Below are 15286 nucleotides of genomic sequence, written 5' to 3' on the forward strand. Positions count from 1 at the left end.
GCTGTCATCCCTTTAAAAGGGGATGACAAGGAAAAGGGGAAAGCTTATAAAGGAGACAACCAAAAGGCAAACAGCAACTGAAAAGGAGCAGCAGAAATTCCTCCAAAAAAGGAACTGGGCACTCCCTGAATATAAAAATCATTGTGCAAATTTTTCAAGTCTGAACTGTGTAGAAGTTGGCATGACTAAAGCCATTTTTCAAAAAAAAGCATCCAAGCTTGTATACATTTTGCAAGAAGACACATTGAATCTTAATAAACCATGTGGGAAATGTGTTATGGTCTGGCAAGACTATGGTGGAACTTTTTGGACTTAATACATTTGCTTGACACAAACACTCACAAACATTTGGTTGTCGAAGAGAGAAAAATTATTCCCACTAAATCGAAATGATTGAAAATAACAGATTGCAAAACAATTATAAAAACATTATTGACCCGCCTACTTTATTTCCAAAAAATGGACAATGAACATCTTGATAACATAGTGGGGCCATCTTGCATACTTTTTGAAATGCCATTTGTTCGGGTGCATTACATTAAACAATTTTGCATATTCAGTATCCTTTGCATTAGGGAACAAATGAATTATATAACAAATATCCATATGAATATATATTATGTTCAACACACAGGGGTACACTGAGATAAACTATAAGGCTAGTCTCTTTGTCATCCTTCATAACGCACAATCATTAGCCGCTGCTCATTCACAGATGGGCTGCATGTCCAGTAATGCCTCAGACAATGGAAATAAAGCCAATCTGGATGGGTTGCGCTGTTCACCAGAACACACCCTGGGTGGAGGATTCCAGAAGTGGAAAACACACGTTTGTTGTGAGTTACAAAGAGAAGAGATAGCTCCACACAAGTCCAACTCGTAACTTTTATTGGTCAGAGCATCTTAACATTGTCTGTACAAATACAGCTTGCACATGTGGCTGATTGGGGGGGGGGGGGGGGCATTATAGAACCAAAGCATTCTGGCTAAGCACAAGAAATGTGAGTCTTTACATTACTTGTCTTAGCCTGCCTCACACAGGCACTCTCTGCTCTGGTCTTCAGTTCTTACAGTTAACATGTAATGGATGGTAGAGCACTTCACTTCAGCACTACACTCTAAAAACCGCAGACGTACATAACAGTATCCGTGTTTTAATGCTTAACCGTCCCCGTGTCGTAAGCCGCCGGACAGTTCACAAACAGTAATAACATTGCAGATGTCCTTTCCCTGTCATAGAATTGGAGGTGTGGCATAAGGTTCAAGGGAAGTGTTAACACTGCTATGCAGGGCTGCATCGCACCATTAAGCCACGCCTTACTTAGAAATGCCAACTTTGTGTACAGACAACATGCACATGTAATGCCAGTACGACACTCTCTAAAACACTCCTATAGCAGTTCCATGACAGACATATGCACGGTGCCATGTAGCTTCAAGAAGCACACTTTATGTTGACATGCTTACGATGCCTACACAAGGAGACCTTAAGTTGAACGTTGTTACACACATTTTGTTCTCTATGTTGAATATCAGAGCATTCAGGAAGTTAACATTATCAGCACAGTGTTGTTCACATGAAACAATATTTATTTTAAGATTTTTTTGTCAGTTTTAAAAATATTTAGCTTATTTCTCTCAGACACATTAAAATACAAAAAGCTATTTGGTCATCTAACTTCCCTCCAAAGTCTTGTCACCATGTCATCTCACAGAGACCATTACCATTAAGCAAAATAAAGCCATGGATTCAAGCGCTGGATGGTTTGATACGAAGGGGAGTCTTCATGCTGTTTGATGCAGAATTATATGCACTCAGTGGGTCTCAGGTAGATAGAAACACATTAATGTGAATGTAAATAGGGTGTACAATGATCAAGAGCTGACTGATGATCCATGTTTTTTAAACTATAGGCATAGCTCTAAATAACACCGCTTTCATACAGCTTGATGTACAAATCCAGGCAGATATTCATCTCAGTTTTGTATTTTAACCCCCTCCCACCCAATACCCATATATAGCTCAAATCTTCTGTTGCACTTGAGTTAAAAAATTATATCTGAAATAAAAAAAAAATTGATACCTTATATTGTACACAGGTCAGCCAACTACACAAATAACAAAACAGATAATTAAAATATGTATACCTTTAAGGAATCTAAATTGTATTACCATTCAAATTCTATTCATATACAGAATCACATACTTTTTACAACAAATCCTCATCAATAAATAAAAATAGAATGCTGTAATGTACTCTGAAGTCGGTCTACAACTGCTGTCTCAGGATCAACAGAAAGACTATTTGACAATACAAGGAAAACACCAATCGCCCTTTAAGATATATATTATCAATTTAAAATGACACTGTACAGGTTTTTTCTTAAGGGAAACATATTTTTTTTGTATATTACAACCAGGAACTGATTTATTGTTGCAGCTGCCTAACTACTCAGAACTTAATATGTATATCAAATTGGCCATAAACATAACAGAGTTAATGTCCGAACCGGTAATCACTGCATTCTAAAGAGACCGTGGTGGTGATCGTCATCAGCCAAATGAACAACGCCCTTTACCCCTGTTGTGCTACTGTGTAAGCTAACAAATAAACGATGAATGCCAACAGCATAAGATTCCATTACCCATATGCCTATGGTAGTGCTGTGTCAAATCACAGGCGTGCACGAAGCAACATGAGGAAAAGTAGTGACTGGAGCAAGGCTCAAGCGGCCACTATTCCAGTAAGGAAGCAGGCTTATCACTCTACCAAGAGGGCATTTTTAGAACTGCAGTTCAGCTGTGATCTTGACGACAACAATTTCCACTGAATGCTCCCCTACCAGCTATTAGCTTTTGTACACTGAACATCCACTCACTTATTCAAATAGTTGTTGCTGAGGCTGATTCTTTATCCCAATAATTCAGAGCTGAATATTGTAAACTGTATATTCAACCAATGTCTGCCATGTTTTCGGATGACGTCATCACTGCGTGCACTGGGCTATTGTGGATGTTCTTAAGGGCTCAGTGAATCGCCTGGCAGCCATTGCAAAAAGGCTGAGGTAATTTTGAATCGGATTACATTGATAGCGACACTCAATGAATTTAGACACCGTCTCCAGTTCTTTCAACAGACCGTGTGGTGTCATGTCTTCTGTATATCTCAATTGTCTTCTTTAACATGCATCCTCTTCCTCTCTTGGTGTAACATAACTGCTGACGTGACAAACACAAATACAGACCTGGTTTTGTTGGCGGTTGAAAGCTTGGTTTGTGGTTGCGGTACGGTTCAGTAGCTAGGCAGATGCAGCGGCTTTAAGGGGATTAACACAACACCATATGTCGGAGAGGGGAGAGAGAGACGGAGCCTTGTGAACCCAGGGTGGGAGTCTAGAACTGCTTCAATACAGATGTTCCGAAATACATTTTACAAATACAATAATTACACCTTAAAACAGTCCACAATGCTATATGCAAGTTATGCAATACTGCTGGATACAGTAGGCTTTGAGACCTGGGCCCGTCCGTCTGTCTGTCAACAGGTGATGTGTTGTAGGTCTGTAGGTCCTGTCCTCTGTATAAGTTGAGTATAGGTTTTCATTACTCTGTATATGTCCATTGAGATGATTATCTTCAGTGTATTTGTTCAGTAGTGTTGTTCAGCAGTAGTGTGGAGTTCAGATCAGTTATCTGCCAAGTATTTCCCTGAAAAGAGCAAAGATGGTCAAGTTATTATTTTTGACGGCTTTTGTGTCAAAGGAAGCGTGCGCGTGGGACAAAACATTCAGAACGCCATTATTGTACGTCAGTGTGATAATACTCATTCAATACAACGGTGGCACAATATTTCCATCAACACCACGGTCAAGTGGTTTTATTTGAACACAGCCCGGAATAAAATACGGAACAATGCAGAATACACAGTTCCATGTATCTACACTGCAAGCTCATACACATGCCGTTCCGTTGATTGGGACAGTGTCTCACCTGCAGCAAACCTCTTCTTGATTAGTGAGAAGCGGTACCCGGGCCCGGCCAGCTCTATGTCACAGCCAGACAAAGTGCTGCCCTCGCTGGTGAACTGGACAGCCAGGGGGGAGGGCTTACTGGGACCCTCCAACAGCTGGAAACGGGCCAGCAATGAGCCCACACCTGGGGGGGGGGGGGGGGGCACATGGGAGAACGGCTTGCCAAAGGTCCAGAGAATGTCTGGTCTACATTGGTATGCTATGACTGAGTGTCAGTGAATTACTGCTTGTTACTGTACATTTGGACATCGCACTCACATGCAGACATTAGTAAAACAACAAATGGTCGGTTCCATTTCTATTCACTGATTAATGACTAGTGCAAAATATGTCCCACCTGAAGGGGGAACCAGTGAGGTACTCTAAAGTCAGCCATTCAATATAATTGACAAAGAAGATAGCAACAACTTGGGAGCTCAGGGGAATAATTCCAGGATAGAATATCAGATTTAGTTTTACAGTTTCGGCTCAGAGATTCGATCTAGCAACCTTTTGGGTTACAGGTCAGATGCTCAGGGATTAGATCTAGCAACCTTTAGTTTACAGGTCAGATGCTCAGGGATTTGATCTAGCAGCCTTTAGGTTACAGGTCAGATTCTCAGGGATTCGATCTAGCAACCTTTAGTTTACAGGTCAGATGCTCAGGGATTTGATCTAGCAGCCTTTAGGTTACAGGTCAGATTCTCAGGGATTCGATCTAGCAACCTTTAGGTTACAGGTCAGATGCTCAGGGATTCGATCTAGCAACCTTTAGGTTACAGGTCAGATGCGGTAGCCTACCCACAGCCCTGTTATATACATCTTAGTGAACCGTGGTATATAAGGTCATACCAAGGTTCAGTAAGATGAATACCTGAATGTACCATCTACTCTACAAAGCCAAGTTGAGCCAAGTTGTCATGAAACTGTCCTTCCACTGCTTATATGAGATTAGTTCAATCCTGGGAACAGGACACCATTACATAATTTACCTCCATTTTCAGATTTCTGGGAAATATCAGGAATCTTCCACAGGATTCTTTTCTGCTCAGCATTCCTGGAAGAACAAGAACAAAGTGTCACCTGATACTGTCTAGCTAGGCTTAATCTGGGTTAAGGATACCGGCCTTTTCAAAGTGCACAGGGCTGAACGTGTGGTAACACTATTCTGCCATCAGACGGTTCTCTCTCACCAGGCGGCGGGGGGCAACACAGCCTGCAGTTTACTGACACCTCCGTCCACAGGGATCAGGAACTGGACGTTGTTGAGCGCCACGGGCGTCGTCATGGCGTCTCCGTTGTATTTGTAGTCTATCCTGAGGTCCGTGCTAGTGGGTTCACAACGCCAGCTGGCTGCTAGGTTCAGGGGGGTTGACGTCAGGCCCTGAGCTGATACCTGGACACAACCACACGGGTGAATGACTGACATTCAGCCGAAGGCCAAACACAGCGTTTAATACTGTCGTCGGAAAAGCAGTTGCTGTAGATCCAAACACATCGATCCTGTACCGCCCTGCCCAGTCCTTCTGAAAGGCTCTTCCTCAGGGCTGAAGAAAGGTTTTTTCTGTCATCTTAAAATAACTGTCCCGGTGAACATAAGTTTCTTTACCTCTAAAAATGCATTTCTGCTTGTCACGTTTTAAGGTCAATCATGAATGATAGTTTGTCAATGAAATGTCCATGTAGCGTTTAGATATTTATTTTGTACAGCACTGTTTTCAAGTAGCCTGCTGTTTCATGCTGAATTACGCACAGTGAGAGATTTTTTGAGCAGATGGTGTGAACAAACTGCATCATACCTGTGTTTTCTTGCAATCCAAGCAGATATTTTGTCCAGTGGCACATACTGTTGAAGTTTAGCCGCATTGGAGAAGGCAATGCTTTTTGCCATACAGTAACATGCTATGTTATTAGATGTAGTTATATTCTGTAGAATACTATCATTTGTTTTTGCAGACACTGATCTAACTTCATTAAACAATAACCACCTTCACTGTATTTCACCACAGCAGCCTTTTCCGCAGGCAACCGAATGAGGACATTGTGAAGTTTCAGACTTAGCTGTTGGGGTGAGGGTTATAGAGAAAATCAAATCGACAGCCACTCGGTTATTTTAAATGTCCATGATTTAGGCTGTGTATGAAGGTTTGTTCTCAGCAAACTGCCTACATAATGATGGAAATGGAACATAGTTGCTGTAGTAAGTAAAAGCTACGGAAAATTGTAAAAGCTGTATGCTGAAAAACCTTAGCAGAGAATGGGTGAATTATTCTGTGAATTATTCTGTGGTATGACTCATGTTTTTTCATTTATTTTCAGCTTCAGACCAATCCATACTTCTCACTTAAAATATTTTTTGCTTGAAATGTCCTTTTAAACTGGAAGGATATTCTAAGCATTATACACAATTTCCACTTACATAGCATGATAATATTGAAAAAAGGCTATTTTGGCAGTGTTATTGTAACCTCTTCAATATGTTGGGACACCGCAAAGTTGTGTCATCTGCATCACTGAGTAGGCTGATATCCCCTTTCACCACATTGAAACATAGGAAGAAGAATAGGCCTGATTCTAATCAATAAAAACATTAAATAAAAAATAAAAAAAATTGGCTATGGTAAGTCATTTTCTTTTTATATTTGTGTGCAATTTATATCATGGCTGGAAAATTGGTCATGTTTTACTGAATGATTATGTTTTCAGTTGCAAATCCAGTCATTTTATTACTTTGTGTGTTCGCCTGGCAGTTCTAGTCCTCACGAGTGTGGGCTCTTCTACATACATTAACGCACTTGATGAGTCTTTCTTGCAGAAGATCCGTGTATCAACTTTGCCCGGACGTTAACTGGTTTGAGAAACGGACGGGGCTGCTCTCTGGTTTATTATGTGACATGCCAACGTGAATTCGAGGTAGAATGTCTAGAATCTAGGACAGCGTAGCCGTTGAATCTCACCTGATACTTGAGCATGTCCACGTTGTAGTAGGTGGCCTGGGATTTCTGCTCAGCCACTTTCTTCAGATGGGTCATCAGGTTGGGCATGTTGACCCAGAAGGTCTTGCAGTCAGGGTTGGGTGTTGTAACGTTGGTGTCACTGTCGGCACACAACAGATCATGTGCTTTACCGTACGATCTTGTGTAACTGATGAGCTTCGCACAGAACTTATCGCTGTGCAGAAATCGCAAACCGATGCAGAATACACAAAAAGCAGTCCGATGCATTGTACATGAGAGAGTGGGGAACAACCGTGACATGAGGTGGCTAGTCAGACCACAGGGACGTGGTCACAATGTCTCAGAGCCCAGTCCGAAAGAGCCCAGTCAGATAGAGCCCAGTCAGATAGAGCCCAGTCAGACAGAGCCCAGTCAGACAGAGCCCAGTCAGACAGAGCCCAGTCAGATAGAGCCCAGTCAGATAGAGCCCAGTCAGATAGAGCCCAGTCAGATAGAGCCCAGTCAGATAGAGCCCAGTCAGATAGAGCCCAGTCAGATAGAGCCCAGTCAGATAGAGCCCAGTCAGATAGAGCCCAGTCAGATAGAGCCCAGTCAGATAGAGCCCAGTCAGATAGAGCCCAGTCAGAAGCTGGTAGCTTTGAATTTAATGGCTTTGAAGTGACGTATCCTAACTGCTACAGTGCCGCATAATGTTTGATTCGAGGACATTTCTGGGGTTCTTAACCAGCACAGTGTTTGGTTTAGTACGTCGTAAGGTCCTGTGACAATGTTTTCTAATGACAACTCCAGTGTATGATGGTGCCGGGGGGGGGGGGAGACCCTGTGAGGTGGGTGTTACGGTGGGTCTTTACCAGCAGAGCAGCTGGGGGTTAGGCAGGACATGTTCCAGACGGCTGTAGTTGGTTATGCTGAAGGTTAGCACGGCAGGGGACGGGTTATTGGCAAAATGCCGGGTGATCCCTGCCGGAAACGACAGCACCATCTCGCCCGTGACCTTCACAACGCACCTTAAGATGGGGACACGGGAGGAGGTTAGAACGGACGCACAGCAGAGACAGAGGCAGAGGGCAAGGCGGGTCAGAGATAGAAAGGGTAAAGGTGAAATACCTAAAGAGAAGCAAGAGATAGATGGCGACAAAGACAGTAGCAAGCACGAGGTGTTTGAGTGGACCTACTTGTTGGGATCGGCTCCTTTGAAGAAAGCGTTGACCGTCTCGGTAAAAGCAGCCGCCACCGGGAGGGTGTCCTGTGCCCCCATCGTGAGAGGGCTGGGTCCCCTGGAGCAGCCTGGTTCAAACAACACCACACATATACAGGTTGAGTAGCCGAGCAGAAAGACAGGGACAGACAGAGAGACAATGCAGGAAGCGAAAAGAGAAAGACTGTCAGCAGCAAACCCAACTCATGTCCATAGTCCTCTCAAACCTCTGTTGAACCCTCTCACAGCTGCCCCGCTAGCTGCCCCGCTAGCTCTGTCCACAAGACTCATAGTACAACAAGCCCACATCCTGTCCTTAACCGTCAACTGTGTGTTTTCTGACCGTGTTTCTAGATAGCCTAGTGTTTACAGATCTCTAATCTGGATAAGAGTGCCTGCTAAATGGTATTGATGTAAAATGTAGCAGTATGTAGAAGAAGATGGAGAACCAAGAGTGTGTGAGAGAGAACAACTGTGATGAAATGATCAAACTGAGAACAAATACCAGTGTATAACATGTCTACTGGGTGGATTAGCCTAACTCCTGCAAATGTAGATGTGCTACATAAAGACCCTCAACACAGTGGAGCACAATTTCAGGTTTCACTGTATTCATGAGGACTACTAAAGGGCAGTTACATGAGGTTTGTTGTGATATAGACTAAAATGCACAGCACAGAAATGACAGACAGGAAGAAAGACGTATGAAAAAGAATTTCACAAAGCGAATGAAGAAAGAGTTCATGCATATTCCACACATGCGGTTGATGCTGAATCATCACGACAAGGTCAAAACCAGAACCCAAAAGACCAACGAAGAGTGAGTCCACAGAAAACCAAGGGCGACAAAAACGGAGATTAGTAGAGTACGTGGAGAACGATGGTCTTTAAGGAAGCGACCGACTGGCCGTCACCACACGTGAAATGAGAACGGATGACGACGCGAGGAGGAATACGGGGGGTGGGGGGTTGGGGGGGGGGGGGGCTTGCACGTAGAGGGGCCAGGAGGTGTCCCGGAGGCAGAGAGCAGTGGGCCAGGGATAAAGGGGTGGGAGGTGGGAAGAGGAGGGGGAAGCTCTGGCACGGATGAGGCTCAGGTTATCCCAGGCGAGTGTGCCCGCTACGGTTAGCTGTTAGGCAGACACGACTTACCTTCAAAGGTTAAATAAAACTTCCCTCTGTCAAACCAAACCAGGGAAGGCTGGTCATTCTCTGTGGTGGGAAGGGTGGGGAGGTCGGGAGGGAGGGAGGGAGAAGAGGAAGGGAGAGCGGGTGAGGGGGAGGGGGGGGTGACAGGGGAGAGAGAGAAGGACAGTAGCGTGAGTCACACGGCAGGTGAATCGCACGACACAGTGTGGTGAGCTGGGCACGGCAAGCCATAACACTGCCGGGATGGAACAGGACAGGGGCGCAGTGCATGTGTGTGTTGCCGAGGCTGCCGCTTTCAGGGCCAAGGTTAACCGGGCTGTGCCGGCTCGGGTAACTTCCCACACTGCCCTTTCCAGAATGGTTCCCGGCAGCCGTGGGTGAGTAATCAGGTTGTCTCAATTTAGCTTGGTTCAGCTCAGTATAAAACGGGACTGCGGAGAGGAGAGACCACGCGGGAATGTTTTCTGGTGGTAGGTATAATATTCATATGCATGCTGCTGCTGAAAACCTTTAGTCACACTCTCCTGTCTTAATGTCCACAGTAGATGGTTTGCTTTTGGGACGCCGGCTTCTGTTGGTCAAAACAGGTGTAATCCAACGGATGCTCCTGATGACAAACAGCAGGGGGCAGTGATGAGTGAAGAAACCAGAGGAGGAGTGGGATTGGTTGGCTCACCTTAAAGGTGTGACTGCTGGGAGGGGGTGTAGGGAATGGAATGGAGAGGATAAATGTGGGTAAACACAATACAGTAGGCTGATGTACTGAAGAAGGTGTTTGAGTAGTGAATCACAGTGGGATGTGACAGCTTGACATGGTATAGGTTAGGGAGAGGTCAAGGACAAGGGCAGGGGGTCAGGTGGGGGTCAACTTCACAGGTTAGGGGGTAGAAACTGGAAACCTCACTCACCACCTGTCGGTCTGTTCACCTGTCTGCCTGCAAGTCTTTTCACCTGTCTGCCTACACAAACGTATTCCTGCATATCTGTCTGTAGGTCTGAATGGCTGTCTGAAGCTCTGCATGTATGTGCGTGTGTTTCAGTGTGTGTGTGTGTGTGAGCCAGTCTGGATCTTGAATGCCCAGGTTGCATACTTAGCACACATCACTGCATTCTGCATAACACCGTACGCTCAATGCAGTACAAACAAAATGAATATAATACAAACAAATACTAAATAAAAGAAGTGTGTAGGTGTGGGAAGATGAAAGAGACGCATCCAGTCTTCTGAAAGACAAAATACCCTGGGGATGCAATTCAATAAATACGGATTTTGTGAGAGTGTGAGATAGAGAGACTGGAAACTCTAATATCTCAGTTCAAAATCTACCTCCCACCCGCCCCAAATTATGGCTGCCATCAACGCTGAGATTAATTAACAAAAACAAACAACTCTAAATGTTCTCATGGACTCCTATTAATATGCATAATCAACAGCCATCAAAGCTTTTGTTGAACATGGAACTTTCCCCATTCCCAGGTTCCAGCCCACTCCCTCTCTACCCTTTTCCTCTAAGATAGTCTTTCGTCATCCAGGCTTTACTGTACCTGCCAGGGAATCAAAGGGCCTCCCAAACGTGGGCAGTTTGTCTACAAAATAATCCTCTTCTGACATCATAACAAGCGACAGCCCAAAAGAAAAGGAACAGAAACAAGAGCAAAAACACAAATAAAATGTCAACCAAAAAAAAGAAAATGAGACTTATTAAAGTAAATGTGGTGTGCTTGCTAGTTTTTAAGTATTTATGGTTGGTTGGGTAGTAATAGTGGTAGTACTGGTATTAGTAGTAGTAGTAATGGTAGTATTACTGGTAGTAGTAGTAGTATTATGGTTTTTATATGTAATTATAGTGACCTACAGTGCATTGAGGCAGTTTTAGAGGTTTTATAGTGGGCAAGTATTAGAATGCTAGAGTTGAGAAGGCTCCCTTCTGCCAATTTAATTGGCATACAGTACAACAAGCTTTATAGTTGGGATGCAAGAACAGTAGTGAAGCTGTGCTGAAGCCATATAAGTTGACTCAGTCCACACATGTTAACATCAGTAGGTTGTTTGTAGCTAAAACTGAGAAAGAGCAGTGCTGATTCACAACAATATTTTTGGAGCTTTTATGCAATTCTAAATAGGTTATAGTTCAAAAAGTACAAATACAAAAAAATACAAATTGCCTTCAGCAAGCACACCTACAATAAAACCATATAGGAATGTTGTGAATGGACAAATCATGTGAAGGCAGAAAATGTGGAGAAAAAAACAGACAGAAATCTCAAATGTAAAAATCAACGAGAGGAGAAACACATCAAAAGCATGATCAGCATTTCAAACGCAGACTCTCTTGCATTCCATGGTACCAGTGGTGAATACATATTGCATTTGTATGTAACAACACAGGAAATACCTACTTGATTTAACTTATTATTTACAATGTTGCTCACTGGGATTAGTTATTTATATTTAATTATGGCTTATCATTTATTTATCTTGTAGAATACTGTAGATTTTTCCTGATTGCTACAACTTTCCCTAACTGTTTAAATAGTCACAATATGTTTAACCCTTCATTGTGACTTATAGGGCCCAGTGTCATCTTAAAAATGTTTTACAACAGCCACAGAAATTCAGTCTAATCCCTAAGTAAATATTGAGGATCTGCTGGAGGAGAGCATCAGAAGTTTCGAAAAACAGCAGCCATTATGGATGCTGCCATCTTATGGCGCTTTTCCACTGCATGGTACCAGCTGGACTCGACTCTACATGGCTCGCCTCAGTTGGTTTTCCACTGTAGACAGTACCCTGTACCCGCCCATAGTGACATCACTGGACAACTGCCGTAGCGCCTCCTCCAACGCGACACACACAGGAACATTAACGGAGATATCGTACATCTGATACCGGCGAAAAAAGCCAGCATTTGCTAACGTAAACCCTGCAGTGAACAGAAAGATCTACTGAATGAAATCAATACATTTTTCTTTTAAATTGACAAGCTTTGAACTTAAAGTGGCAAGTCCAAAGAAAAACTGAAAATGTAGAATAGAATTATCGCCCTGCAGTATAAAAGATGACGTAACTGCAATGTCCTGTTAGATTTAAGTGTATACACCTTACAAATCAACACCAACACATTTAAAACAACATACACAACCCCTTGATCTCGATTAAAAGGTATAAATAATTGCCGGCTATAATACCACGTCGACTGACTCAATAGTAGCCTACTGTAAACAAGGCAGCGTTTGTACCGGTAGTAGCGAGGAAGCACGCGTGAGCAATAACTTTGTCTTAATACATTGCAGACTGCAAAAATAGTTAGAAATCTTGGTAGGCTGCTTCTGTGTGGCTTGACATTACTACTTTGACCAGTGCAATATATGCCAGATAGCCTATAGAAAAACCCAGGAGGAAAAAGACGAGGTCCTTTTGTAGGCTACAAAAACAGTGCGTAGTTGTGGGTCTCTCATGGGGATAACAAGTTGATTTCAACGCCAGTACATAGGTCCAAATCAAGAGGAGTTTTGTGGAAATACCATGGCTCAAATTACGATCCTATGCAGTGGCACTGAAATTAACCCATTTCAATGCAAGGACTCCTGGGACAGACCCGCAAAGATGTGCCGTTCTCGTAACTGACACTGGACAGCGAACAACTTGTTTTGCTTTGCTGCACACCTTGAGTCACTCTTGTCCAATCAGAAGTCTTCTGTGTTTTCACGTCACCTTTTTGTATCGCCTCAGCTCGCTCAGAACCTCGACGAAGCAGGTACTAAAAAAAGTATCTGGTACCAGGTACTATCCCAACTTTTTGCCAGTGGAAAAGCATAAAAAGGCGAGTCAAGTCGAGCCGATGAGAGCTGGTACCATGCAGTGGAAAAGCGCCATTAGGAGCAGAACAGAGAATAACTAAAGGACACAGGCAACCCAGGCAGAACACAGGCAACCCAGGCAGAACACAGGCCCTGTAATGAGGGGGACCACGCTGCACACACACCTGACACAGACACGGTGAGGTCTTTACCGACGGTGGGGGTGGTGGCAGCACTCAGGGAGTTGTTGGAGGAGATAGAGGAGGTGCTCTCAGCCCGGGCCAGGGGAGCAGTTGGAGGGGGGCTGGACGAGTGACTGACCGGGGGACTGAAGGGCCGACTCTGCTTGGACAGAGGGATTTACAAGTTAGGGGGGTGGGGGGGATACTGGAAATGAAAACAAATAAAACCTCAGGTCAAAGAAACTGCCAAGTTTGAGGTTATGGACAGTTTTAGATACAATGATTGGCTCTCTAGATAAATAGGGGGGAAAAGGTGAAAATAATTATTGTTGGTTATCAGCTTGACCTTACATATGATTCATATTAATGTAACTTTGATTCAGTGAACATTTTTCAAGGAAAAATAAATCGTCATCAAGAAATAATTATTTAAAACAAATGCTTTGTCACAAGTCATCTCATTTCACGTTAGATGTGGCGGTGAACACAAGTCCTTGGTCCTTCTTTGTGGATTCTCCTCTTCAGCTCACTCCACAGGTTTTCAATAGGATTGAGGTCAGGGGACTTTGCAAAAGCTTGATGCTATGGTCAGTGAACAATAAATATGGTGGTGTGGTTTGGATGTTGGAAGATCCAATGAAAACTCAGCTTTAGCCTCCTAGCAGAGGCAGACTTGGTTTGTCCTAAGATTTTGTCCTAAGGTATTGTCCTAAGGTATTGTCCTAAGGTATTGTCCTAAGGTTTTTATCCTAAGGAACTGTCCTAAGGAACTGTTCTAAGGTATTGTCCTAAGGTATTGTCCTAAGGTATTGTCCCAATTTCTCCTGGTACTTGCTGGAATCCATGTTGCCATACCTCCTAACAAGGTTCCCAGGGTCTTTGAAAGTTAAATAGCCCCATAACATCACAGGTCCACTACCATAATTCACAGTGGGGATTGGGTTCTATTCAGCATGACCACGGCTCTCTTTATGCCAAACCTACCGCTGGTGTTTGTTGCCATAAAGTTCAATATAACTGTCATCAGACCCCAGATCCTGGTTCCAATAAAAATTCCAATAACATTGAGCTAACTCCTAGCGCATATGTTTGTGGTCTGGTAACAGCAGAGGCTTTCTTCTGGTAACTTCTCCTAAATAACTTGCTGGAGGTGGCATCTAATCGCATTTTGTAGATTTGGTGACGCCATGTTCAGCTTGTGCAATTCTCCCTTTGATCCGTGGAGATTTCTTTCGCAACTTGAACCATCCTTCTCACTGTGAGTGGGGTCAAAATAAACACAACTTGGTAGTTGAATGTCTTCTTCCAGGCAAGTTTAGCACAACACCATTTGATTTACATATGATAATTATTGTCATAAGCATTGATGTGTATTATAGTGCGTGTATAATTTTTTTTACAACCATTGATTGAATGTATCCTTTTTGGTTCTCTGGCCTTTCCCATGTTATTGGAGGACTATGGGAGTTCAGCCTGTTTTTAGCCACATATTTACAACCCCGTGAAATGGATGACCAGTTAACAGTTGCCAAATACTCACATGAACTTTAAAATGTATAATTTTAATTGGAATACACATGATGATTATTCTTGATGACAATTTATTTTCTATTTTCACTTAATTAAAGGTTGGATTCATATGTTTTCAATGTAAGATCAATCTGATAAACAACAATCAATATTATTATTTATTTTTTTACCAAGGGTGCAAATGACTGTGGAGAACACTGTATATGAGAGGAGTTGTAACTGTGTAGGTAGTAGAGTGAGGCTGCTGGGAGCACATACCACATCCCCAACACTGGGTTTCCCAGGAGGCAGTTTGGGCCTTGAGGAAGGGCGTGGTGGAGGTGGAGGTGGGGTGGGGCTGCTGACAACAGCTGATGGAGCCAATGGTGTAGCGGGTCGGACTGGAGAGGACGCGCCTACAAGGGTACAGAAGGACATCTGGGCTGGAACACTGGAATAATGATTGGCTAACCTGGTTT

At 43.4% G+C, this 15286-nt stretch overlaps 1 protein-coding gene across 13 annotated transcripts in view; it reads right to left on the reverse strand.

The window, feature by feature from the left end:
- Positions 1-425: 425 nt before the first annotated feature.
- sgip1a (SH3GL interacting endocytic adaptor 1a) overlaps positions 426-15286 on the reverse strand; it is a 98391-nt gene continuing 83530 nt past the window's right edge. For 4 of the 13 annotated variants that reach the window (XM_034293681.1, XM_034293684.1, XM_034293680.1 and 1 more), the window contains 11 exons: positions 15087-15223; positions 13302-13458; positions 10861-10920; positions 9319-9378; positions 8144-8255; positions 7820-7975; positions 6969-7107; positions 5205-5407; positions 5004-5068; positions 3992-4156; positions 426-3709 (listed from right to left, as the gene is read on the reverse strand). In XM_034293681.1, the coding sequence (XP_034149572.1) occupies positions 3687-3709; positions 3992-4156; positions 5004-5068; positions 5205-5407; positions 6969-7107; positions 7820-7975; positions 8144-8255; positions 9319-9378; positions 10861-10920; positions 13302-13458; positions 15087-15223 (1277 nt within the window). In that variant the 3' untranslated portion in view covers positions 426-3686. The remainder of the gene's footprint in view (positions 3710-3991; positions 4157-5003; positions 5069-5204; positions 5408-6968; positions 7108-7819; positions 7976-8143; positions 8256-9318; positions 9379-10860; positions 10921-13301; positions 13459-15086; positions 15224-15286) is intronic. The other 9 variants (XM_034293683.1, XM_034293682.1, XM_034293685.1 and 6 more) reach the window with 9 other exon arrangements.

This window comes from Esox lucius, chromosome 8 (genome assembly GCF_011004845.1).
Source record: "Esox lucius isolate fEsoLuc1 chromosome 8, fEsoLuc1.pri, whole genome shotgun sequence".
Lineage (NCBI taxonomy): Eukaryota > Metazoa > Chordata > Actinopteri > Esociformes > Esocidae > Esox > Esox lucius.